Source organism: Lonchura striata, chromosome 12 (genome assembly GCF_050655825.1).
Source record: "Lonchura striata isolate lonStrDom1 chromosome 12, ASM5065582v1, whole genome shotgun sequence".
Lineage (NCBI taxonomy): Eukaryota > Metazoa > Chordata > Aves > Passeriformes > Estrildidae > Lonchura > Lonchura striata.
In genome coordinates, this window is record NC_140714.1 from 303,845 (window position 1) to 330,720 (window position 26,876).

General features: G+C 40.3%; 1 protein-coding gene across 8 annotated transcripts; it reads right to left on the reverse strand.

Moving 5' to 3' along the window:
• Window positions 1-5,712: 5,712 nt before the first annotated feature.
• On the reverse strand, window positions 5,713-26,839 carry TRH (thyrotropin releasing hormone). 8 transcript variants are annotated; one of them, XM_021542545.4, is made up of 4 exons: window positions 9,237-26,382; window positions 9,096-9,147; window positions 8,029-8,246; window positions 5,713-7,180 (listed from the first exon to the last, which is right to left on the reverse strand). In XM_021542545.4, exons 3-4 carry the CDS (start codon window positions 8,222-8,224, stop codon window positions 6,603-6,605), a joined length of 774 nt encoding a protein of 257 aa, XP_021398220.2. In that variant the 5' UTR covers window positions 8,225-8,246; window positions 9,096-9,147; window positions 9,237-26,382; the 3' UTR covers window positions 5,713-6,602. The 8 variants fall into 8 exon arrangements, with proteins under 8 accessions (XP_021398220.2, XP_085446351.1, XP_021398221.2 ...); XM_085590225.1 differs by adding an exon at window positions 26,394-26,839 and having other exon boundaries at window positions 8,029-11,309; XM_021542546.4 differs by lacking the exon at window positions 9,096-9,147 and having other exon boundaries at window positions 8,029-8,240.
• Window positions 26,840-26,876: the final 37 nt, after the last annotated feature.

Here is a 26,876-nt window from a genome sequence, read left to right on the forward strand (position 1 = left end):
TGTTTCAGTTTTCTGGTTCCTGTTACATGCGCGCGATTTGTCATGAGCGTGTAGGGAACGGGCAGAAAAGGGGGTGGGTGAAGGATGGGAGACGTGGCAGTCACTAGATGGCGCAACAAGCACGTCTGAGAGCAGCCGAGGGCCCGTGGCGGCCTCGGCCGTGCGTTACAGGCGTTTGCTGTAAAGGTTTTTCTCCTGCCTGTGTACTGTGAGCCCTGCTGACCCGGGTAGTCCATCCTCTCTTGCCGTTCCCAGGTAGTAAAAATCAGGTATGTAAGGAAAAGCGAACTTGTACAGAACAGCAACCCTTTGGTCAACCCTGTCTCTCCACAGCGTCAGTAACTGCTCTTTTTCAAAAATAAAGTGCTAAGGATAATTAAAATGGTAAATAGAACAATTGAAGTGTGGTAGCCTCCTGTTGGGATACAAACCATGCAGTGAGGACTGCCTGCAGTGAGTTGTGAGGAGGATGATGGCATGCTGGAGCGTGCACAAGAAATCAAACATTTCACTGTATCTTCACTTAATTGTGCTCCTTTGCATGTTTCATTTGACCACAGACATGAGAACACATCTCACCAAATTAATCTTTTTCAGGTACTGATAAAACACCATGTGGTGTCAATCACTCTTGAAAAGAGAAATTTCATTCTACATTTTTAAAGAAAAATGCCACTTGTTTGCCTGTTTCTGAATATAAGTGGACTTTATCCCTTCCTGAGAAACACGTTCCCCATGAAATGACTGCACCTGCTCAATATGAGTTGGGTCTTTATGAGGGTATTAGACTTACTGTGAATATCTTGGAGACAATTAGAGAACTGATACTACAAAATTATGCCAGATGCAGTGATATGTGGAATGGTATCAGTTTGCTCCCAAAGGGAAAATTGAGCTTCTGTGTCTCTTAACAGATGTTGAGCATGATCTAGTTTTTGCTGGTGTAAACAAGAAGACTTTGGCTGCTGTTATTTGGTCAGGCTCATCACACTTCCCATACAGAGAGTGTCTGCAAAGTGAAAACATCCAGATCAGTCTAAAACGATTCAGTTTACAGTGCTTCAAAAATTAATTTGTCTTCATCCAGCTAGTTACAGTAGGAAGAGGTATTTGGGGACAAATTAAACCTTACTGCAATTCTACAGGTTCTCTTTGAGACTGCAATTGTATCAGTAATGGCTCACAGGGAATGAATGCAAACAAACAGTAGTGCAGAAGTACTCTCTCCAGCAGCAAAATCAGACCTTTACTGCCCATCCTGGCACTGGGATATAAAAGCTCAGCCGACAAACCCTGTATTTGTTAGGTAACTCCTCCTCTGATGCAGTCAAGGTCCTCTGCAAACAGTAAGAAAGTAAGTGGTAAAATATGCTTGTCTGATAACCCTTAACTGTGAAATTTAAGACCTGGTCTGTTGCTAAATTGGTAATTGCTACTGATGTCCAGGAGGAGAAATTTCAGTGGGCTGAATTTCGGAATACAGCTGAGAAGGGGGGCCCAGTTAGCCCTGTAGCCATGGCACAGCTCAATAAGAAATATGTTCCAGTTGGGTTCATCTGTGTTCTTTGACTTCTTGTAATACCTTCAGTACCATTTGGAATGTTTAATAATGGAATTGGACCTCAGTATAGGAGAGGTAAATACAAATGATGCCTGTCTACTTCTCAGGGTATTCAAGTGGGATGTTTTTCACAAACATAGTGGAAAAAATGGTTTAAAATACCTGAAATTTAACAGCATTGAGTTCAATATAGACTTTCTAAACAGAGTGTAAGCATAGTGAAAAATCAGACTGTTCTTGGGAAAATCAGAATGTTCTTTGTAAATATTCCCTAAACAAAATAGTCACTTAATTTAGTTTAATGTTGTTTTCTAAATTTGCCTAAATTCAATTTCATAATTTAATGATAGTTTTTTTTAAATTAATTTCAAATTTCCTAATATTGAAATGGATAGCACAAAACTCAACTGATTATGTTAATGATCTTTGATTTTAATTTTTCAGAGAAGATGTTTTTGTTTGTTTGTTTAGGTGGATCTAGCCTAAAATTTCCTGTATTTTTCATTTTGTTCAGAGAACTAAAATTGTTGCTGTTCATTTTACCAAAGCTCATATATTCAATATACTCAAGTTACTTATACTAAACATTTTGATACATAACAAATCTGTTTAATTAGTCTGTGTAGACAGGCTAGAAGCTACATTTCCATGCCAAATCCATGGTTTTTACTGTGTTTGCAATCTCATCAATCCAAATGGTTTGTAAGAGCAGCAGCTGACTATTTATTGAGACCCTTTTATCTGATTTGTTGATTAACTGCTTTGGTACCTGCAAGCCAGTCATCATCTCAAGTTTATTTGGTCCCTTAACACTGCTGAATAATCTGTCATATTGGTCCTGAGTGCCATGGAGTGGCAGCACTTACATAAAGTATGTAAATTATAAAGAAGAGAGACGGGAGGATTCACAATTCCTTTGCATTTACATTTAATTTAATGATTTAACTGCAAGAGCCATACACTGTGATGTCTGGATTCCATTCAGGGCTCATTTCAAATGTCAAGTACACCACATTTGGGTGCTGTCTCTTCTAGCCTCTCATCTTCTCTTTTGTCTACAGACTTGTGCAGCAACCAATGCCCTTCTTGAAGACGGCATGTCTAAAAGCAATAAGTGGAATACCCCCACCAGTTGGTATTTGACAGGGAATGATTTATGATTTTTTTTGTAGGGTTGTTGTTGCTCTCTTTTTCAGCACCACTTGCTTGTTCAAAGAGATTACTTTTTGTCTTGACTGTTTTGGCTCAGAAAACCCTTCATAAATTCTTACTATATTTTTCATTTGTCTTGACTTTTCTCCTCTTCCTCTTGTTTTTTCACAAAGCTTCTTCAGACACTCCACACAGTACCAGCTTCAAAATCAAGAGGGAATTCAAGGTGGAAACATATGATTCTCTGTGAAAATTACTTTAAATCAGCAATCATATTTCAGGCAGACTCTTAGATCACTTCCCCTAGTTGTCTGAGTTATAACCTAACATTTTTCCCTATAATAATCAGTCTATGCTGCATCATATGAATTACCTCCACTATAGAGAGAAGATGGCAATGAACTAGCTATGGCATGTTGGATCCTCGTTTACCTGCATTCCATTTTGTAGGAGTATTTGTGCAATCTATGAGTCCAGATTCCCCCTCTTTCCAATGCATATGAACAGGAAGAAAGTCAGGAAATGTTAGCTATGAGAAAGGTGTTACTTCAGCCAACCCTTCTGTGACATACTGCTGTCTTGTCTGGATCACCAGCTGTCAGTTTAATCCACAGTGTCTGAAATAAGTTCAAGAGCTGATTTCACCTTTTGTCTGGGATCATTCCATTGTATTGGTATCTGACATGCCCCATCTCTATCAGAAACAGGTATCCTGCTCTAGCATACTAATACAATTCATGATCTAGTAACACTCCTTCAGCCAGTGTTCCTTCCATCTCATGGAAGCAGACAAGGTCAATTGGCTGGTATCTGACAAATGTCCTCTCCTTGGTTTCCTTCTTAGTACTTTTAAGCTGTATTGGTTTCATCAAGGAAACAAAGCACAAATGTCTACACAGAGGTCTAAAAGTAGTCTTAAGGCAGGTACATTAGCTCATTTTTCTCAAGGAGTTTCCCATCTGGTTTTATTGAAGGTCTCTCTATCCAGCCTTTCCTCATTACCCTGCAGAGGTGTTCATGCTGTTCTTGGCAGAAGGGGAAGTGAGGCTTCTGCACTCCCATGCTTATAGTCCACATACCCATTTCCTAGAATCAAAAGGATTTCCCTATCTTAATTTTTTGTGTCATGTCTCTGTACAATTAGACCTCACACAGTCTCACCCCTCTTGCATTCTCCCCTTGACTACTTTCAATCATATTTTTTACTTACAATGACGTCCTGACCTGACCAATGCTTTAAAGTTGCAGCTGACCATTTAATGTTAACTGAGTTACCAGGGAAGCAGTGATTCTACTTCAGCTGTGGTGATGATGCTGTTTTCAAACTTTCTTCAACTAATGAGCCATTATAAGTAGTAATAATGGTGTTTGTTTGGGCCACATGTCCCTCAGAAACACTCAGCCCATGCTAATTACAGTGGCTCAGCAAAGAGGTCAAGGCTCATAAATGTGTGGGAGGGGGCATTGAACAGTAATGGTGAGAGGTGTTGAAAATAGTTGCAGGGAATGTTAATTATACAGCTGCTTCACTTGAACTTTCTCCACCATTAAAAGCAAAACTCATTTTGAAGACACTTGTAAAATCTCTGCTTTATGAATCAAGCTCCCTTATGTCTCAATAACTGGTAATAATACCCAGATATATGAAACTGCAGTGGAATCAACAAAGAACTCATCTGTGCAAGGTGGGTTTAGTCTCAATTAAAGCTAGAAATAAGATTTTGTGTGACTGTGCTGCCACATTAGAGCCATTGCACAGCTTTGCTCTGTGGATTTAATTCAGATTCTGCAGATTTTGCTACTGACTTCCATGACCTTTGGACCAAGTCTGTTTCTGGTTTGTTCTCATTCCTGAAGAGCCCCAGTCAGTCTGACAGACAGATAGTGCACTTCCTCAGGGACCAGAGTAACTAACTGTAAGTCCTGGTTTTGCAGTTGTCACAGTGTGAGTGACAGAGCAAAGCTAGTTACTTGTGAATGTTTGCATATTAAATTAACTTAAGTTCTAATAAAAAGTGACAGTGAAGGGAAGATATACAATAAAAATGATGAGAGAGATGTGCAATTAACTAATTCTTACATTATAACTAAACAGTGTATATATATCTGAGTTGTTAATATTTCTAAGATATTGCACTATATTTATTATTCAAAGAAGCATAACATTATAGGATAAAAGCTGGCTATTTTCTACTTAGTTTCTCAGCCAAACTTCAGAGCCAAAAAGCTTTTAAGGTGTAGATAAATCTGACAAATACTTAACTTTTAACTTGTGCTTGTGTGTGCTTCATAGTCACAAAAGTGTGAAATCCCCTGTGGCAGTCAATGCTCTCAGAATGATGTCTGTAGGAGAAAGAGTGTACTTGCAAGTTAGTATGTCTGCACCACTGCAGAAAACAGGTTAAGTGTGGATCAGCCTGTGAAACTTGTGAGATGGTTAATTATTTTTCTTCAGGATAGCTAAATTGATTTATGCAAAGCTGACTTCTGTAACTGAGGAGGAGTTCCAAGTCAGTTAATGTGTCTCGATAATAATGAGAATGAATGTTGATGGAAAGTATACTCATTTGTTCATAAAAATAACATTGTAGCAAAATATTGGTGTGCTATAACCTCTCCAAATGTACAAGAAGTGATATGAGTAACCCAGTGTTCTCAGTAAGTGCATATCAATTGCAAAAATCAGTAAATCTATTGTTTAGACCTACAAACAGGAAATCAGCTTCTCATCAAGTTCCCTATGAAGTGGGTGACACAACTGATGTGAGTTTAGCACAGATGCATAATTACGTGTGTCATACAGGTGGAATATTTTAAGGGAGTCTATCATCCTTCCACTTCAGTAATGAAATAATTTTAAGTGCAAGCATGTGCTGACCATCAGTATGCAAAGAGATTGTACATAGAAAAATACCCTTTAATGTTATTTTATTTAGCTTGAGTTGTTGTATGCTTTTCACAGCATTGCGGTGTGTGCACAACCAATAAGGACACGAGAGTTGACTATTCTTGTTTATTGAATAATTCATATCAAATAAACACTTTTGGAAGTCTGACTACAGAAAGTAAAAGCATTCCTTTGAGAGGAGAGAAATCAGAAATCCTCACTGGGAGGGAAGGATGTCTTCTTGCTTTATTATTACATGTCTGAGGAGAAGGCATGATTTCAAGTGGCATGACTGAAGTGTGGACACACCAGGGTGGGAGTTCTTGTGTGGGCTGTACACAGTCAGAGGGGACACAATGTGTGCTTGAGATGTTCAGGGATGCATTAATCATTTGCACTCTTTAGCCTTTTAGGTGAGCAGGGTTTTCATGTGCCAGTTCCAAGACAAATTATGAAGTCATTCACTTATTTTTTTCCAGCTGAAACTGTTCCTTTCTCTTTATAGTGCTTACTGTCTGGACAGATTGTAGTGTACAAGGACTCAAGTGTCCAGAATGTTATCATTTAGAACTGAAAACCTGCTCTATTTAATTTTGAAACAATTGGCATGTGTTCTTTTTTCTTCCTCACTGTTTACTGATTTCACTGAAGTGAGAGGAAACCATATAATTATTCTACTTCAGTAGCGTCAGAACAGCAATTTAAGAGCCTGTTTTAGTCATTTAGGAACACATAGTTGGATTATTTTGGGGTCTGGACTCCTAAGAAAATAAGCACTCTTCCTAAAGTGGGGGAATTTAAGTACTTTCCTGTTCCATTCAGATAGGTCCTTTAGTTCCTTTGCTTTAAGTGTATGACAAAGCCATTAACTTGGATGGGAACATTAACACATTGAAAGGTAGGTGCAGAGGTCAGCAGCAGGAAGCCAAAAAGGAGTGAACTGAATGTTTTGGTGATCTGGCAGTTTACTTCACCAAATGCAAGTGCTACACAATTATTTTCTCATTCCTCTGTTTCACTTTCCCATGCTGATCTCTTCCCTGGGTGCTGACGCTTTTCTTCTACCCTGTCTCTGCTAACATCTTCTACTAAATCAAGCAACAAGCTGCCTTTATGACAAGTGAATGACTCCTGAAAGTTGCAGGGACCTGTGTCATCTGAGCGGTCAAAATTCCAGTGCCTTTTTCCAGGATGCTGGCGTTTCTCACTGTATACATCTACCTCATAATTCCAGCCTCTTTTGCTAGGATGCTGGTGCTTGAACATCAGATATCTTCTGCCTAGATGTTCTCTTTTGGATAACTTATTCATGTAGGTTATCTGTGCCCTAGGGCTGTATGCAAACTGATCCAACAGTGATTTTCTGCCGGGAGGCTGTTGCCTTTTCAGCTCCAGATAGACATCAAGGTCATCTTCCATCTCCCTTTTTCCTGGATGCTGCCTCTTCTGAATGTCTCCATAAGATGTCTCTTCTTCAACATCTCTTTTTCCAGGATGCTGTCTCTTCTCCAGGTTATTTAGGTACTTTTTCCCAGGGTGTTGTCTTTTGGAAAGCTGTTGTAGCAGAGGGGCATTTGATTCTGTACAAGGAAAAGAATAAGGTTAATAAAACCCCATAATCCTCCCTAAGGAAGTTGTATTAGGAATTTGTGGAGCGGGATCTTAATCTGTTGCTTTTTGAAAGCCAACTCAGTCATAACACTATTAGTATCTCTTACTCATTCTTAGGCTCTTTTTAATATTTCAGCACTGGGATCAACACAACCAATTCTCAGCATTGATGTGAAGAGGGAGGATAACTATTCCTGTGGGCATTTGGGGCCAGCTCGTCTTCCACTCTGGAAAGGCCCAGTGCTCTTGTTTGCTGGCAGGCATCTCTGTGCTGTTTCTTGCAATCTCTGAGTCTAATCTTCTGCTGCTGTGACTACTGGTAGCAGAGCAGCTACAAGGTGGGAGGTGCAGACACTGGAGCAGTCTCTAGTATTTACAGCTGTGGAAAAAGCCCACCTCTTTTGGAGGGGGTAGGAACCAGTGGATGCAGGCAGTAGGTGGATGGCAGCACCCCCACCTCAAATTTACATTAGGTACAGGGTCCACAGCTGCAGAATGTCTTTCATAGGTCCTCTTAGAGCTTTCCTAGGGAAGTACCTGCTGAACAAGCAGGTTTTCTGTGACAGGCTTCTACCTTTTTATTATGCAGCAGCTGCTTAATGATAGTGCAGCCTGTCCTGAGCAAAGAGATCTTAGAGAAGAAAGCATCTGTGAAGAACTGTCTGTCAGTGTATTGTGGCAGCCCTTTTTTCCTTCCCTTCCCCTTAGTTCCAGTGCTAAGTATGAACATTAAGACCTGGAAATCATACCTTGGATCTAATGATCTCAGTCAAGTGCTATGCCATCACCAAATGGGTGTCCACAGTGAGATAGATACCTTTATTAATCTCTTCTTCCTTTTCAGCTTTCTTGAGGACAGACTGAAGAATGAGGCTTTCAGATCTTTGAAGGATGTCATCCAGGGGAATTTTTCCCATGTTCTCACTCTCCTCTGGAAGGAGATGTCCCCCGTTGAAGCAAACACCACACAAGGTCAAGCAGAGGAGTAGCAGTGGCAGCTGGATGGATGGCATTGTGGGACAGGGGTTCCTGCAACTTCCATTGGACAGAGAACAACAGGGGAGGAAGATGGAGCAAGTAAACCTAGCAATAACAGCAATGTGATAAACAAATATAGCATTGCTGCAGGGATTGAAGTCTCTTAAGGTCTTTCCTCATTTCTGTTAGCAACCTCTCTGTTTTTTATTCTTCAAAGCATCTCAATTCTTCATAATTAAAACCAGGTAGTTGCTAATTTTTCTGGCAGAATAAATATGGTATGAACTTCCTGAGGCACAAGTGATTCTGAAAAACTGATTTTGCTCTGCTTTCTGCCAAGAGGCAAATATAATTTCCCCCTTGAACTCTGTATGCACAAGGTATAGACATTTATACCTGCTATCTCCATCAGTCAATTCACTTTGCTAAGAGTTAATTTAAAAATGATACTTAGATTAGCAGCGCTTCCATTCTACCTTTAGTTAAAGCCAAATCTAAATAAACCAGTAGTTTTTTGCTATCTTTTTCTATGCATTTAAAGCAGCCATATGCCTGGGTATTTGTCAGGCTAAGAAGACAGCTATGGTCTGTGTGGCAGGGAGATTTCTTGCATGGAAAGAAATGAGGGAAGTACCTTATATTTTTTTCAGAGACATAATCATAATTGTATCCTCTATTACCTCTTGCCCAGATGCCAAGTGTTTTCCTATTTCTTCTAGCTAGTACCGAATTTCTAACATGCTTAGGGATGTATTTTACAGTAAGCAGAGTTCCTACAGTAGAATGGAATACATCTTTAATACTACTATAGCAGTCATTTAGGTTAATTATATCTTCAGAACATAAAAGAAATGCACAATTTTATGAAGATCCACAAATTTCCCAAGTAGAAAATTAGTTTATTACCTTTTTTACTGGCAGGTTTTACCAGTTCTGATGAAATCCTTGAGTAACAGCCCTAAGAACATCACATAGGCAATTTGACTCAGAGCAATCTTTAGACAGAAAGGTAGAATCTGCTAAAAAGGAAATTATTTGATAAATTACCTGATTTGTAGTTTCAGATTTTTGCTTGATGCATCTGCCAAGTCCTTTAAAGCTGTTTGTGCACCTGAGCTTCGGTTGCCCTTTTGCTGCAGGCTCACGGAGTGTCCAACAGAAGCGTTGCCGTGTGCTCTCTGCACAGCTCATGTCTCTGTACTTATAGTGTACTGCCTCTGGACCCTTTATGCAAACAGCTCGGAGGTAATTTAGGGGATATGATGTCTTTTTTTTTTTTTTTTTTTTTTTTTTTTTTTTTTTTTTTTTTTTTTTACTGCTCTCAAAGAGCTGTGTTCTGAATGCATTTTAAGATTCACAGATTCACACAGTTATTTGCTGGCCTCCATATATCCATACTTGGCTCCCAGAAACTGTTATTTTCCCATTCTCTGAAGAGATTATGTTGAACTTTATGTGACTCAGCATAAAGAAAAGGAGGTTTTCTTTGCTTAACAAAACTAAGATTGTTTGTCCTCTATTAAGCAAGTGTTTTGAAGTAAAAACACGAGATAGGTAATTAATTAGGGTAGGGAAGAAAGACAATGGCAAAAACGTAATGGATTATATTTAAATAAGTGTATACCATGCATTCTTATCCTGAATTACACTATACACTTTCTGGTTCACAGTTCCATATTTTTTTGGCATAGGCTTCCACAAAAAGTATTTTAGAATATGACATGCATAGCATTAAATATTAACACATGTTTATGTTGCTGCTATGTGCTTCAAAAATTGTAACTGGAAATAAAACTCCCTGTCTTTAACCTGTCTGTCTACTTAAAATACTGCTCCACACAATACTGCTCATACAGGGAGGACAACTGCTTGGCATTTCCTAGGTGCAGTAACTCCATGAAGTCTCTCAGGTATGACACCTGAGTTTAAACAGTTACTGTATTGCCCTATAAATGAAAGTGAGCATTGATGAAATGGGAAACTGCCTGTTTTCATTCTCCTTAAAATCTGCTTCTTGATACTTTTGAGCTTAGTTTTAGAGAACATGGGTGAAGTACTGTGTTATAATTACATCTCCATGCAAAGCTCCTCAGCAGGTGCGAAATTATTTTCACAGGGCAATGCCTAGGACATTCAGTCTGGCCAGCTTTTCCTCTTTACTCAGACTTATTTTATTTTGGACTCATTTAGTAGAGTTTTAATGCTTTGTTTAAAGGAAGAAACTTAAAAAATAAGCGCCTCAAAGTCAGGGTTTTTAATGAAAAATGTCCATTTTCTATTTCTCAGCTGGAAAACTTTCTGATTTTAATATGATATCCTTCCTTTTAGAGTTCTGGTTTGCTTTTTTCCAGCTACTTTTTTTTTTTTTTCAGTTTCATTTTCCCTACAGGTGATTTTTCTACTTAAAAGATTTCTGGATAGAGGTTTGTTTATAAGTGTAAATGTTCTTTCCTCCCTCTCACTGTGCAATTACTCATGGCACTGAGATGAATTCATGGATAGGAAGGAGAGTTTGTTTTCTCAAACTCCAGAGAGAGTGTCCCAAGCTATACTTTTTTGTCTTGTCACAAATGCATTGACTCCCCAGACTTGCCCAGAACTTGCATCAACACGGTTTGGGAGGGTTTGTCTCCCAGTCCACATCTATGTCTCCGGCAGGCTCTAGAATTGCACAGAAATGTTGAACTAACACATTGCACACCTAAGTACAGCATTTCACCATCACTGTGATCCTCAATCCTTTGTCCAACTGCTGTATTTTATCACAGGTGCATCAAGTCCCTTGATCTTTTGTATCAGCTCTGTTGACGAAGTTCCTGAATTTTTTTTAAACATTCTCAAGGGCATTCCAGCTTCTCAAGGGGCTTCTACATGAAGAAACTGGGAGGCAGACAACTCCTCCAAAACCAGAGTCAGACCCATACATGTGATCTGTGAGGACTGAGGTCTGTGTTGCTTCCCTCTCCAGCTTGCATGTTGTGTGCGTTGCTGTCTGCAGTCACCACGCATCACCAGGATCCTGATGCCTCCACTTGTGCTGAGCACTTGTCCAGCTCAGTGTTGGTGTTCATAGCAATGGAGCTTTTGCGTTGGGGCTGTCACTGGGCACAGAGTTGGTCCCTAAAAAGATCTCAAAGGGGAATAATGAGAAAATCTGCTGCTAACCCTAGTCTCATCTCTGTTTCAAAGAATATAGACACTTGTGTTTTGTGCAGTTAGCCATTACATCATGAAGTCAGGCAGAAAGTTCTCCTTGGCAGTTTTGAATTTCTACATCTTACTTTGCCTTGCTCTGGTCACTGTTGGAGATAAGTAACTGAAGTACATTGCTCATTTTTAGTATGGTCATCCCTCCAGGAATCCTGAAATATAGAAGTTGTTATGGGAACTGCTTTTCTTTACCTATAGGAATAAAAAATACTCTTGTTTGGAATTAATGGCTCATTGCATTTGTTACCAATTTCACTAGGAGATGCTGAATTTTAAGTGGTTTGCCCTTTGTCACAGATCCGTAGTTTTAGAGTTAGGAAGTGAGACCAGAATCTGTTCACTTAGCCTTCCTTTATTGAAAACAGATTTGCTTTCTGGTAGAACCCCACAAGACACACATCTTTCTCATTTAAAAGGTTACCTACATGGCATTACTTCTGTGTGCAAGAATGAGAGAAATACTTTAAAGCATTCCAATAATTTTTATTAAAAAATAAAAATAAAACTGTCACTAGGACTGTAGTTTCGATCTCCTCATCTCTTTAAATAACTTTATCCTCTTGGATATTTCCTGAAATTTATTTCTTGCAATGACTGTAAATCTAACCTGTTCTATCCAAACTTCCTCTTGGTAACAGTGCTGTGAATTAGGAATGGCTTCTTTGCTCTTTTGTTTTCTCTGGAAAATGAAGAGCACATTTTGTTTATATTACTCCTCCCAGTTTCTTCCTTGATTGAACTACTCAGGAAGAAAATAAGGGAGATGGATTTCAGTAACAGGTAGACAACTCTCTCTTTCCATGTGATCTTGTTAACATGATCCTTCCTGCATAAGAACAGGTAAATAATTTGCCCTGGAGGAGGATATATTGTTTTTTTTATGAGAGGTATAATTCCAACTTTTCTCCATTTCAATTTTAATGACAGAGTGCCAAAGAGCGTACAGCCACAATGATCTTTAGATGGTTTATTATTAGACCCATAATATAGTTTTACAAGAGAGGCAAGTCTTCAGGAGTACAAACCTTTCTTAAGCCTGAAGAAATGCATTCATATGTGAAAGTTTGTCTCTCCTCTTAGAACTAAGAAAGGACTTGTGATCTCCCAGAACTGTCAGCTTTTCATGGCAATAGATGTCACTACAAAAGAAGATACCTAATCTACAAGCCTTGTATTAAATAATAATCATTACTGGAGGCAGGGTTCCAAGCAACTTCTATCTGCTAGTCCCCAAAATTCATTTGCTAAGTAAATGGACCTAGACAGTACTGAGTGGATGTAGTGACAAGTGAAGGAAGTTTTTGAAATGCAGCCTACTGTGGTCACCACCTGTATTAGCAAAAGTGATCCCTCTGTGTAGACATTCCCAGCCAGGGGGGCTTCACTGTGGGCAGCAGATCAGCTTATCATAGCCTAGCTGGTTTTGCTGTGAGTCATCACAAAACCAAAACTCTTGAGGAATAATAAGGACAGCTTTCCTATTAATTTTCATTAGCTGTGAATAGAAAATCTAGGAAGGGAAAAGAAGGTAACTCGTCTATCATGCTCTGTTTCTTCCAGCACTGAGCTCCCACCACAGTACTTCTCTTGTGTGTAGTGCAAGACTCTGTAGTGGTAAACACTTGGTTGTGATGTGAGCTCTGAGACCTTCTGGGGGGAGCTTTAGTTAGAGCCAGGTGAAGGAATTGGCCTGGAGAATCTGGTGAAATTATTAGAAGCTCTGTTGGGTGATGTTGGATGGCACTTGAAGCATGACCTGAAACATTGTAAGGATGTGCAAAGGATTCCTTTTAAAGGTTGCTAACCTTCAATTGACACCTCCTTCTCAAAAATTCCAGAAATGGCGAAACCTTCTGCTCTGACTGTAAAGCTCAGACTTTCATAGTTTTGCAAACAAAAGTGTTGAAGCCTAATTTTTTGAATTCATTGAAACTAATAGAAAACCCTTTGAGGAAACTTAATATATGGAGAGCTTCTGTTTTAAATAATGAGTAGGATGAGTATTGAAGGAGATTGAGAACATTCATTTCTTTGTGAGGAAGCCCTTAATAAAATTACTGAGTAAATTCGACATGGAACACATACTCAGCTCCCCTCATCAATTTCAATCCAAAAAGGGAACTATTCTTGCCAAAAGGTGTATAAATAACATGTTGCTTGTCTTGGCTAAATAGTTTTATTGTTCCATGAGGAAGCAAACCCAAAGCATTATGACATTAATGCCATATATTGGTTTACTGACAGATTTTTCAATATTAAACAGATACTATGCGGCCAAAACTTGACAGGCTTAATTGTATGCTTAAGAGTCAGACTAACTCACAATTTATTCTTTCTGGAATGGTGGCAGTTTGGAATTAAAGATCTCAATAGATTCATTGTAGTGTTTCTTTATTTTGTAATTATCTCCACAATGTTTATGCAGGATCATTTCTATAGTTTTCTAGTCAAGTGAACCCTGTGATTTGGGAAGAAAATTGCCATCATCAGAAAGAATATGTCTGTGCCCTGATTCTTGTTTCAGGCACAGTCTAGGATCTTTCAAAACAAACAATGTCACTACATGAAATAAGCATGGCTCTATGCCTCCAAGCACAAAAAAACCCCCAAAAAACAACAAAATTCCAGCTGCCCAGCCTGCTGTTTTTTCACAGCTGCTGATGACAAGACTCAAGATCTTGTTCACTTCCAATGGTCATTAGATGAAGAAAATTTACAGCTCAGTTCACCTTGCCAAAATACTATGTTTGAACTGGGGCAAATTTCATCATATAGCAGGAATAGATTTGGGGAAATTTTATTTGGAATGATAGAAAACATTCAGCTTACTTTTCAGAAGCAAGTCTGATCCTCACTGTCAGGTAAATTGCAAAGTCAGTTGGATGGTTGTAGATGGAAGATCACTACTTCCATAGAAATTAAAGTAACACAGTGATGTGTTTGCTCTGTGCCTGTCCCATACACTCACTGCTAAGACATACTAATTATGACAGAGAAGCCATAATTGGGTGAGAGGAGGCAGAAATTTGTGAGGTAGAGTTGCTAAACGATTTAGTATTTGGCACCGAGTGTTTAAAATTGCTGGTTTGGCTTTTGAAGTCCACAATCCTCAGCTTGCAGCCAGTGCTTCTGTCCAGTTCATTAGGAGCAATCAGCGCAGAGCATATTTGGATAGTCTGCCTGCCAGTCCTGGCTGCTTCAGTTATGAGATGCAAGGCTCCAAAGTTCCTGAAGGCTTGACGCACATGGGGCATGCCCAGTGACTGGGAATCGAAGAGCACAAATAAGAAGAGGATGTAGAAGCAGAATGAAAAGTTCCAGAATTTTGTCCCGTGTGCCTCACTCTAGAACATCATCATCTCAAAATTTAGATATTTCTATACCAGCTTTTAAAATTAAAGAAGTGTATATCTTATTGTTGCTTTTGGCTGTTGTAAAAGACAGCTGTTCATTTGTATAAATTATTCTGTAAAGTGACCTCAAGCCTGGCTTTAAGGATGCAGCACAAATGTGATTTACCATTAACTTTTCTATGTTGATCTGGTAAGAAAGGGAAATGGGCCTGTGGCAGGACCATCTCAGCAAGGCAGATGCGTTTGTGCCTACCTATACTCAACACCTAAGAAGAGCTCTTCTACTGGAGGAACATCCTGGAATCAGATATAGATAGGAATTTTGAATAGGAATCTAGTTTAACTAACAAAGTTAACTTCTGGTACCAGTCATGTCAGCTGATCTGGTTGAAATAGGTAACAGTTCAGATATTGCTTCTTTTCCTCAGGTGTTCCTGTCTGCCTATGATGATGAATGTGTGTTACGATGCCTTTTACTAATGAAGTGCTCCTCTCTTTTTTTCTAGTATCTTTGTCTTTATTAATAGTTATTAAGTTATTTGGTCTACTCATTTTGTGAGGGCTTAAATTGGCTGACTGTGTTCCTGCAGTAAGATTAGACATTTTATCTTTTCAGCTACTGATTTTAAGAGTCCTGTAGCACAGCAACAGTGAAGATCACAATCCTGTTGTGGTAAGTACTATGGTGAAGTAATATCTGAAACTTGTCTTCCCAAGAGAGTTAGAACAAAATCTAGGTACATATGCATACACTTCCGTGTGTACCTACACATATCATACATCTACACTTGTACCTGGAAATGTATGAAATCATGAAACGAGAGGTGGAGTAACCATGTCAGTTGCGTTGGCCATAAATATGGTATTTCAAGAGTTTGGGTAGCTGTAAATCAGCATCAAGCTAATCAGGACCAGGTTACAGCTGATTTGTGATCTTTGCTGCAGTGCTGTAAAAGGATGTGAAAGAAAGAAAACAGTCATTTTGTCCTGGCATGGATTTCTCCCTTGTGTAAGAAAAAGCTTATAAGAAAGCTGGTCACTTGCCGTTATCAGAAGGATGAAGACGTGCAGGTTTTTCTGTCTGATTCTAGCACAGGCAATTTACAAGAAGGTCTTAGCAAATATTAATGATACAGTTTACTGTTTCTGGTATTGTCCATTAGTCCCACTGTGTTTGCAGGGCACATGGCTACAGGAATTTTTATTCCTGTCACTTGCAATCAATACTAATGATACCAGTGAAACTGGAAGCTTTTATGTAGAATCCAAGCCTTCACTCTAGCAAATATATGGATTTGTGACACCAGAGGTGTGGCTGGAAGCCAGCTGGGAAGTGCTACTGCCTGTACTTGACTAACCACAGAAGCCACCAGAGATCTGATATGCTGCCATGTGTGCCTTGTGCAGAGCACAGTGGGCTGGGAGTCCTTTCTTTGGTGGATTGTGATAATTAACTGGTTAATATGAAGGAAGTTCATGGAGTACTCAGTATAGAACTGCTCCCTTGCCCATTGTGGAGCTTGATGTGCAGCTGAGAGGTTTGGAGGGGGAGGAAACTCTCCACAACCAGTTGCTTAAGACAATTTTCATATTGTACTATGAGCTACATAGCAACAATGACCTTTATCTAATTTGCACTTTTATAACTTTCATAGTCATTGTAATAACAAGAAACTCTTCCACGGGTGCTTAATGGGTTTGTTTACAAGCAAAGAGCATGAAGTGAGGATCAATAGGTATTCAGATGCCATTTTGGGGGCAGGGACTGTAATCAAACAAATATTAGACATTGTTCTTTATGGGGCAATAAAGGCACACACGGGGTCAGTGAGGTATCTGCTGAGACTAGGAGTATTGATTTTTAAAATTGGCTTCTGTGTTCTTCTCATGGATTTCTCTTCACATCAGTCCAGCTGGCAGACTCTGTGCATCCCAAGGGAAGCTGAGTGAATGAACATGCAGCACTGGAGTAAAAGTTCCTTGAGTCATTTAACACCTGCTTCTGCTGAGAAGACTGTGAGGCACATAGTCTATATGCCTCTCAGGTTTTGTGTCATTCTCTTCCCCTGAGTGTCTTCACCTAAGCCTGAACAGGAACAAAGATACATATAAAAGTAGCTGGAGAATGGTTTGCAGATGCAAACTACAGCATATATGTTGTATTTTTATAAGCACCATCCTGGGAGACCACATGGTTATTTAGTTAGAATGGAGTCTGAGAACTGAGCTGATTTTACTTCGATCTCTTACATATAATTGCTCTGTGATTGTCAGTGGCTCATTGAGGCAAAAATCCAACTGTAGTTAAAATAAGAGTCAAACTTTTCATAAATGGTAACTGGGATTAGGTAAACCTTTAAATATCTGAGTTTTGTGCTCCCTGTCCACAAATAAGATATAGTGATACAATAGAGTTTTGATGCTTGTGACATGCTTTAAAAGTCACAAATCATGACAAGAGAAGTAAAAATTATTATTTATAGTTTGTTAGAGTTTTTCCTAGGGAGCAAGTAGACTTCACCAAGCCCAGTGGGCATGGCATGCAAATTTTAGTAAAGAAAATGGTGAATAGAAAACTTGTGTTTAATTGGACTCTGGTGAAGCTTTGGTGTGGTCAATTGTGACAAAACCACATACATATATTAAATATCAGCAATTTCACTGGATTCTTTCTACAAACTGCTGATGTCTTTAATAAACAGTTTTCTCCTCCAGATTTCTTTCTTTCCTTGTTGAAGCTGCTATCAGATTTGAAATGTTGTATATTGACACCTAAACGATGGAATTCTACAATGCACTCCTGGAATGGCTGGTGATAGTCTTCCTTGAAGGTGGTACAAGAGAATGCAGAGTTTGGAATAACTTCTAAAGGATGACAAAAGGACATTAATAAAAGCAATCCTTTTGTTAAATTTCCTCTGTGATGATCTATAGGTACCGTAGCAAATGCTTACAGTTTAATAAAAGTAAAGCAACTAGAAAAAGTAAAAAAAACCTCTTGGAAGTTGCTTTCAGACCTGCATTTCTATGAGTGATTCAGAGATTATAATGGAAAATGCAAAGTTAAAACTTTCATAATATTATATTTTACAGCTTTTATTCAAAAATATGACCCACTATTTTGACATTTGAAATAGTTTATCAAGACAAAGAAGCTGACAGACTGTTTTTAAAATACTTTCTGGATGATCCCAACAATAATCTGTGATTATTTTTGAGCTTCTACTGTTCATGTTGAGTAAATGAAGCTTAGGTTTTATTGCTTGGGCAAATTATGAAAATGCCATGGATTGCCTGATAAGTAGGTAGTGCCTTTGATCACTAGCTGTACTTACAAACATATTACCATTGTCATTTGGATAACAAATTATCCCTAAAACAACATCAGGGTAATCCAATTGACCTTTCACAACTTTGTGTTTTTATTGAAAAGCAGTAACTCCATCTTCACTAGAATCACTTTCAAATCTGCTTGAGGCTGGGTAGAGAGCAAAGCAGTTGCATGGGATGGAAGAAGGCATGTACTAGTTTTCTGTACTTGAAGGTACATAGCATTGGTCAATACAGCCTGTAATGAGGAACTGGAAATCACTGCTAGATGAATGCTAAGTTAAGGATACCTCCATCTGTGAGTCTGTTACATAGTTCAGCTGGAATTGTGCTATGTTAAGTGTTTCAAAACTCTAGCTGAAGCTTGCTTCTATCAGCAATGGTCTGGCTGCTCTTTAGCACAGTGCAATGAAAAGAATCTGGAGACTTCAGCCTAGCAAATCACCCTATCCTTAGTTCTGAATGCCTCTCTGATGGGCAGGAGGAGCTCTGACCTATTTAAGCACAAGATCTTCACAGATTTCTGGAAAATGAAAAGTTCTGTACATCCCTTATAATTTCTGCATATGAGTACATCACCTCAGGTTCAGAATCTGACAGGTTTTCCAATAGTAAAAACATTTTTGAAGGCTCCTGCATCAAGACTGGTGTAAGACCTTGCATAAATTGAAGAACAGAGATAATCTTGCAGAGAACCATTTAAAAGTGTTTACATTATGCATTTCTGTTTCCTTTCTCTAGTGTGAAATGAGTGCCTAACTCAGAAAAAAAAAATATGTGTGCAAGAGTACCAAGAGAAAGTGAAATTCTCTACTTAAAGTGCTAGAACCCCAGTGTTGATGACAGGTGATGTGGATTTTGCCTTCTAGAGGCAAAATTTAGCAACCATCTACAGGGCCTATAACTTGTCAGTTGCTGATACCCTGAAGAGTAGGCTTTACCTTGGTGTTAAATAGGGCATTCCATACAGCATAGGTGTAAAATGGCATCAAATCCAGACAGAAGCATCTTGCAGGGAGTATTTTCTGACATGCAGGCTGCCTGGCACGGGCATTAACTCTGTCCCAGCCAGATCCAGTACAGCAGTGGTTGCAGAGGAGCTCTGAACTATACGTAAAAAGGGCTCTGAGTTAGCTTGATCTTTTCCTGTTGGATAAAGAAGCTGATTTTGCCAGTCAAGACAGGTGCAATGTGCTCACTCTGTAGCAAACTTAAATTGCAAGGTTTTTAAGTCCTTTTCAGCCTCAGGTAGCTACAGATGATTTAATTACAGGGTTAGTGATCTACAGTAGTAGAGAGTTTGGGGATCTTATGAGGTAAAATAGTATCTGATTACAAGTAAATCATGGTTTATTTGGACTTCTGCTTCAGAATATGGACTCCAAGGTGATATAGTCTGGGCCTCCCTACTTAAAAATTTAGCAGACTACAAGTTCTGCAGACTACGAGTTATGTTACCACTAACTTCTGTTCTTAGAATTCTCAGCTGCCTGACAAATTGACAACACAAAAAATTAAAACCAATGTAATGACAGTGAATTTACAGTTAAGTAATGATATTTTCAAATGGGTATCTTTCCCATTTAAACACAAAGGAAGTAGCCAGGTTTGTTTATGTAGTTGTTGTCTTGGTTGCTTTGGTCCTTTGAAGATCTGACAACATATGGAACAGTGGCAGCTACTATGTACCAGGTACTGTCCTCTTTTTCTGTCTGTGAGAGCAGAAGAAGAGCCCTACTATAGCATGTGAATCAACTTCAACCTTTGAAATTGTATAGAGGTAGAATAAGTTTGTGATTGTAGCAGAATTTAAGTGCTATCTCCTAGGAACCCAAGTGAAAAGATTAAGTTAAATGAGTGATATTGTGTCATCTTACTTGATATTGCCAGAGGTTGCTAAAAGGTCTTTGCTTATTTAATGTTTATCTACTTCAGAAAATATATTAATGTCCAAGCCATGTTAAGGAAACCTAGTCTGACTATGAGAGTGGGGGTAGCAGCTGCGAAGGGGCCTCAGTCCCAGCTCAGGTGGTACAAGTGTGAATGCCAGAGTGGCTCCTGGATGGTCAGACGGGGAAGTTTCCTTAACACTGCTCAGAGGGTTGTACCTGCAGGTACTGCTGTGCTGTTCAGAGCCCAGAATCAAAGGGGAGCTATAGCCATCCTGTTATCATTAACTGGTATAAAGGAATATTGTCCTTGTGTTATTAAATTTTCAGCATCCAAATGATGATGGAAATTTTCCAACCAGATGTGTTTTCTCCAGGATCCTTGCAGATGTTTCTAATTAATGTGACTGTGCCTGAACAACTTTGTCTCAATTCCATGGCAATTCTCCTGGTACTCAGGACTGTAAGAGTTTAGGCTTGACTTGTTCAAACTTGGATTTTTCTTATTCCAGTAATATTAGCACAAGCCCTGTAGTCTGTCTAGCAATGGGAACAGAGCACAAATAACAAATAGTCTGTGTCTTTAAAGAGACTTACATATCCAACTATGGAAAAACAATCAATGACCATTTAGGTGCTTCTGACTGAACAAGATGTTTTTAAATTAAGTCTCACATCTCATATGAGACTTGGAAACAAGAACACTCTGACTTCCTAATTTAGCCACCGAAGAGCAAAGAAAGAAGTTTGAGTTGTTTGGCCAGGTGACATGTATGCTTCCACCAGGGGTCTTCAGCAGGGGAGCCTTTTTCCTTTGGGCATCTGTCACAGGGAAAAAACTGCCTTTAGGGGAGCAGAAAGACTGGGGGAAAACAAAAATACTCAACTGGTGACCCTGAAATTAAGCAGCAGTTGGTGATAATTTTCTGATATTTTTCTTCATTCAAAGAACTAACTAGTTTTAGAACGAATTGGTGGTGCAAGGTTGGAGCACAGTCACCCAGCTGGAGGTACTGAAAGTAGAACTGGGGCAGCTGGTGTTAGACCAGTGTCATCTGTGTCATTGTAAACCATAATCAGATCTAATTGTTTACAATCACTGAAAAGACCCTCTCATTCCTCTTTCTTCCTATCCACACTGCTCCAAATTAATGATTGCATAAATTGTAGGAACTGCTCAGCCACAGTTGATTTAATTCAGCATACTGATCAGATGTATCAAGGGTCAAAATTTGGCATAGAGCTAGACATTCCCATGACAAAGACTGAAATGATACTCTGGTTTCATCCTGATGTAATAAGACCTGCCTCTCTGTGCAAGTAATTCTAGAGTGGCAAAAAAATTGTGCTGTTAATCTTTGCTTATTTTGTCAAGGATGGACATGATGTTATCTGCCTTTTTAGAAAGACCCAAACAAGCTATATGTATTAGTATTGGGAATTAAAAGCCTCTTGAATCTGCTACTTACCTGAGCCACAAAAGGGGACTTGCCAAGTTGCTCTCACAATTATCAAAAAGTTAGATCTTGTATGGAAATAGGAGCCAAAGTGATTAAGAATTCATTTGCAAAGGAAGCAAAGATTACAAACTTGTTTTCTCACACATGCTCTCCACTTCAGCAGTACAATAAAGCAAGGCATAGTTAATGCACTTTCCCCCAAAATTATTAGTGCACTCAGGGGAATATGATCAGCTGAAGCTTTGGAGATCACACTGCCATTTGCCCAATTATACCTAATGACAACACATCATTCCAACAAAATATGTCTATTCTTTGGTAGGTTACATTTCCTTTCAGCCTTTTACTTATTGATCCAGTACTACCTCATGCAGAACAAACTTCTTTGTTGGCAAGTCATGTTCATGAGAACAGAAAAATCCTTTATGATAAACAAAGCAATAAGCCAAATGTCTGTATGGTTTGGGCTATACAGACAATTAATGTTCTGTGTTCACTATATTTTTGTGTACTTTCTGCTTTGATGTCATAAAACATCTTAAAACTATGTCTGCATTACATAGCACTTAAGAGTAAATGATCGCTTTCATCTTGTACTCCAAGTAGGTATATAGTCAGTTCATTACAGAAAATTAGATGTTTGCTCAGCAAACTGCAGCATCATGAAGCTCAAGGCATATTTACCTTTTTTGTTATTGTTTTGGGGTTTTTTGGTTTTTTGGGGGTTTGGATTTTTTTGTTTGGTGTTCTTTTTTTTCTTCTGTGGAAGTGGAAGGGCTTGAAGAAAGCTGGTGAAATGATGTATCCCTGACTAAAACACTTAAAATATTTTTGTGTCTGCTGTGAGCATTCATGACAACAAGTACAAGATGATGAGTAAGGGCAGGGTTGGATTCTGATTGCTCTTACAAATTGTCTCTCTAGTTACTTTTTTAAAAGTTGTAAACTGCAACAAAAATAGCTTTTTCAAATGCAGAACCATCTCATGGTAGGTCACTACATCATTCAGCACTTTCTAGTTGGAATATTGCTGTGGTCTTCAGACCCTTTGGAGTTTAGTCTTTAAAATTTTCAACTCATTATGATTGCTGCCCTTCCTTCCAGCACTTCTGAAGTTCTCTCTTGTATGGACCTCCAGTTTTGTTCTCACAAAGGTTCTTACCAGTAAATTGAGTTGTGGGAGTATACATGGGCTTTGTATTTCCCTTGTGAAACCTGAAAGCACTGAGTCTGAGAAATGCAGCTGAGCGAACTGGTCACTTGCTTGAATCCATTTTGTCTCCCCCACAGCCTTCATTTTCTCTATGCATCCTCAGAAAGATGGCAAACCTGGCAGTTTTTACTTATAGGAAAACATGTTTTTTCTCTCCCAGTGTATGAAAAATGGGAGTTTATCATTCAATGTCACAAAGAGAGAAACTCATTATGCCACCAAATCATTCCTCCCAAGCTAAGTATTGATCCTTTGTTCTTAAGTAAGCCCTGCAGTTAATCATAATCATTCTGAGACATCTCATTCCAGTGACAGGATCAATAATGTCTTTGATGGTGTCCTGCAGTGTTTTCCTGTCATTCCTCGGGACTTCTCTGTCACCTACTGTTCTTCTGGATCCCAGTGCAATAACCTGCTGCAGTGGTGAGAATGCTGTCAGCCCCTTCCCACTCACATAGGACTCAGCCAGGAGGATATGGATGAGGCCTCAGATGAGAGTGTTTGTAATCAATGTCCATGTGAACTCCACACTTTCCCTCACACCGAGGCTGGCAGATTCCCCCCCACCATGTCACAGCAGTCAGACCTAATGCCCATAGGATGATTGTCATGAGCCTGCGTTTGGGCAGCAATACAGAAAAATATCCAAGTTCCCCATCTCATCCAGAGGCTCAAAGTAAACCTGCCAGAGACCAGCGAGTCCAGGGGCTCACCCAGGGATGGACCAGAAGGTGAGTGGCCATACGGCAGGTAGGGCAGGGGCCTCCCAGTGCACACCTGAGGGCAAACCTATGTGCAGGGCACAGGGCAGGACTGGTGATGGCAGCTGGAGTCCACCATCAGGGCAGTTTGTGGTGACAAGGTCCAGCCATGACATCAGTCCAAGGGTCAGGATCACGTCTAGTGACAGTAACCAGGTCATGTGGTCAAGTGATTGCCAGGTCCCTAGAGTCAAGACAGGTAATCTGGGCTTGGTAGACCTGGCCACAACCTCTGGGCCTCTCCTGTTGATCCCGCTTGGGTGCTAAGGGAGGCCTGGCCTTTGGAGGCCGCTGCCTTGCCAGCTGTGCTATAGTGTTCAGCTCCTAGCTCTCCACACTATTGAGTAGCCAGCCCTTGCTGTGCCCTTAATCCTTTCTCTCCTTCTCCCGTGTATGGTATTGCAGTAAAAAGCTTTACAAAAAGTATAACTAAAATTTTAAAATGCACCTTGTCCCATACTCTCTTAGTCTTCTTCACCTGAAAGCAAAGGTGCATTCTTAGATCATAGCTGGGAACCTTCAAGACATTGACCGCTATTGTAAATGTAGGTGAACTTAATGGGAAGAAATGATGACATTTGACTTAATTTAGAAGGTTGAATGATTTTTTTATTATAACTATGTTAAAATACATTAATGTACTATATAAAAAGGAAGATACTAAAACTACATACTAACACCATCTCTAACACAACTCGTGACTCTCTTCTGAGAGTCCAGACACAGGTGGATTGGATTGGCTATCAGGCTTAAACAATCCTCACCAGAATCTAATTAAGTACTCACTCTAGGTAAACAATTCTCTAAACACATTCCACATAGGAAAAACAAGGAGTAGAAATAGAAATTGTTTTCTCTTTTATTTCTCTCTGTGCACCTCTATGAAAAATCTTGAGAGGGAGAGAAATGTGCTTGTCACAGGCCACAATAAGATTTTATTCTGACAGAAGGATGTCAGGTGGGAAATTGTTCTCTTAGCTGCATTATAAGCTAACAGTCTTCCTATGGTTGTAAAGCACCTCTACTAAACTCAGAGGAAAAATTTTAATGTATGCTTTAAAATAACTGCAAGTGAATTTCTAGTATATTACTTGCCTGCAAGTCAAGAACTGAGCTTGGCCTAACAGGTTCCCACACTTTGTTCTTATGATGTAATTTTACTCCAAACTTAATTCCACACTGGTTAGTTAATTGGAGTATGTCAAAGGTAATTTTAGGTTAATGCACTGGGATTGAACTACATAATATTGCATAGCCTTTCTGCAGCAGTCTGAATAGAAGACAGTTAAGGGCTTTAAAATATGGTGCATAACTAGATGCTGTAAACTGACCAAGGTTCAAAGTGGGATGGACATCTTTTAAAATTTGTAGAATTTAATTTTAATCCTGGATTTAAATATCTCGAATTCATGTGTCATCCAGATCTTAAGTCGGCCTGAATTCATCATAAGTCCAGCATCAGTTGTTCACCTCGGGCTATGCCTCAGTTGCCTGATACTCTGTACTTCAGGGCACACAGTGCATAATGCAGTTCTTCAGCCAGTCTTACTCTCCTGTTCTCTCCCATATACACAGTTAAAATGGAAGACAGGGAAGAAGTGGAAAACAAGACCTCCTGCATTCTTGCATTTCTTTTTTCCCAGCCTGATTTGTGCCTCCAGGCAGTCTATGAAATTCAGGTCACACAGTACCACCAAAGCTGAGCCTACCCCAGCAGTCCCCTGAAAATGGAGAGAATGTGCTCAGTCTGTTCCTGAACCAGCTCATTTGGCCTGAAAAACTCAAAAGGCCTGAAGTTTCCACATTTCATTTGTAACCCAGCATTTTAGTGGATAGAAAGTTCTTAGGTATTTCAACTGCATTGTGCAAATAACTTTGTAGGGAAAAAAATGCAGAAATGTATTTGTGAATTTATAATAGTCAGGTTTGATTATTGATTTCTAACTGATCTGAATCTGTTTCCCAAATCCATCTTAGCACTACATTTGTTTGAATAAAATTCCACTTCTACTACACCCCTCCCAACTTTGTAATTCAGTGTTACAAGCTCAGCTCCCCTCTATGGACATGAAGCGTGAGGAAGGACAGACATGTAGGTGGCAAGAGCAGCTGCTGACAGGTGCCAACAGGCAGTGAAACTCTTATGGTCCCTCCAAGGATGAACACAGTCACCCCGAGTAATGCAGTGCTGTTGGGTACTTTTACAGGGCTCAGACTAATGAGTGGTGTGCTAACATTTGATTAATTGTCAGTGGTGACAATGTAGCTGAGTACTGCATTAGAGGGACAGTATGAACTCCTAGGAACAGCAGCAGGAGCAGCACCTGCCCACTCCTTTCCACGGTAGAGGGACACCACTTGGCTACCCAGTCTGAGACACATGCTACGATTTATTTCACTTGCAGATCCAACCCACCATGGGATCCTCAAGCCTCTGCTATGATTAAGTAGTGCTGTGTGCCTTTCCCATTTGTCCAACAGTGACCTGCTACCAAAGGTTTCAGTAGCTGCACAATTGCTCAGTTCAGGCATTCTTCCCTTTTTATACAATGGAAGGATTAAACTATTTCTCTCTTGATTCTCAGACAGGAGATCAACAAAGTTTGAGTTTTGAGGTTTTCTACATCAAAATAATACTTGTGTTGAACTGAAGTGCAGGTTATGGGCCAGTATGAAAGTCTAGCCTGCACAATGGATATGAAACAGGTATTTCAGCCCTAATGTGAGTGTGCTGTGTCCCTGGAGCTATCGGTATGTGCGGGTTGCCTGAGTGTGTGTCCGTAACACCTACTGCCGGTATCGCTCAGTCGCACTGCGGTCCCAGCTCAGTCCCTGCCCAGTCCCAGTTCAATCCCAGCTCAGTCCCTACCCGGTCCCAACTCAGTCCCAGCCCAATCCCTGCTCGTTCCCAGCCCAATCCCTGCCCGGTCCCAGCTCAGTCCCTGCCCGGTCCCAGCTCAGTCCCTGCCCGGTCCCAGCCCCGCTCACCTGGCTGGGGCGCTGCCGCCCCCTGCCGGACAGCCCTGCCACCGCAGGGTGGGGGCTCCGCCTGGCGTGTTTCCCCCGCTGCCCCGTGCTCAGCCCAAGCGAGCGCAGCGCACACGCGTGTGACATGTCTGCCCTCGGGGCTCACTGCTGGGCACCCCGGGGGTACGCGGCTCGCGGTACGGGTGCCCATGGGCAGCTGTGGGGTGCAGGGGCCGCTGAAGTGGGACCCGGTGAGCCCAAGTGCCGCGAGGTGCCGACAGCGCTGAGCAGGAGATTGCGCGGAGTGAGAATGAGATGGGAGCAGACCGGACGGGGCCGGGCCAGGCCGGAGCCGGCAGAGAGGATCGGGATCGGGATCGGGATCGGGGTCGGACGTGGCCCCACCCAGCCCACACGCGGCCGCGGCAGCGTTGCTGGGGGCGGGGGCCTCAGTGCGCAGGCGCCGTGGGGAGGGCGCGGCGTTCCGCAGGGCTCGCCCCGCGG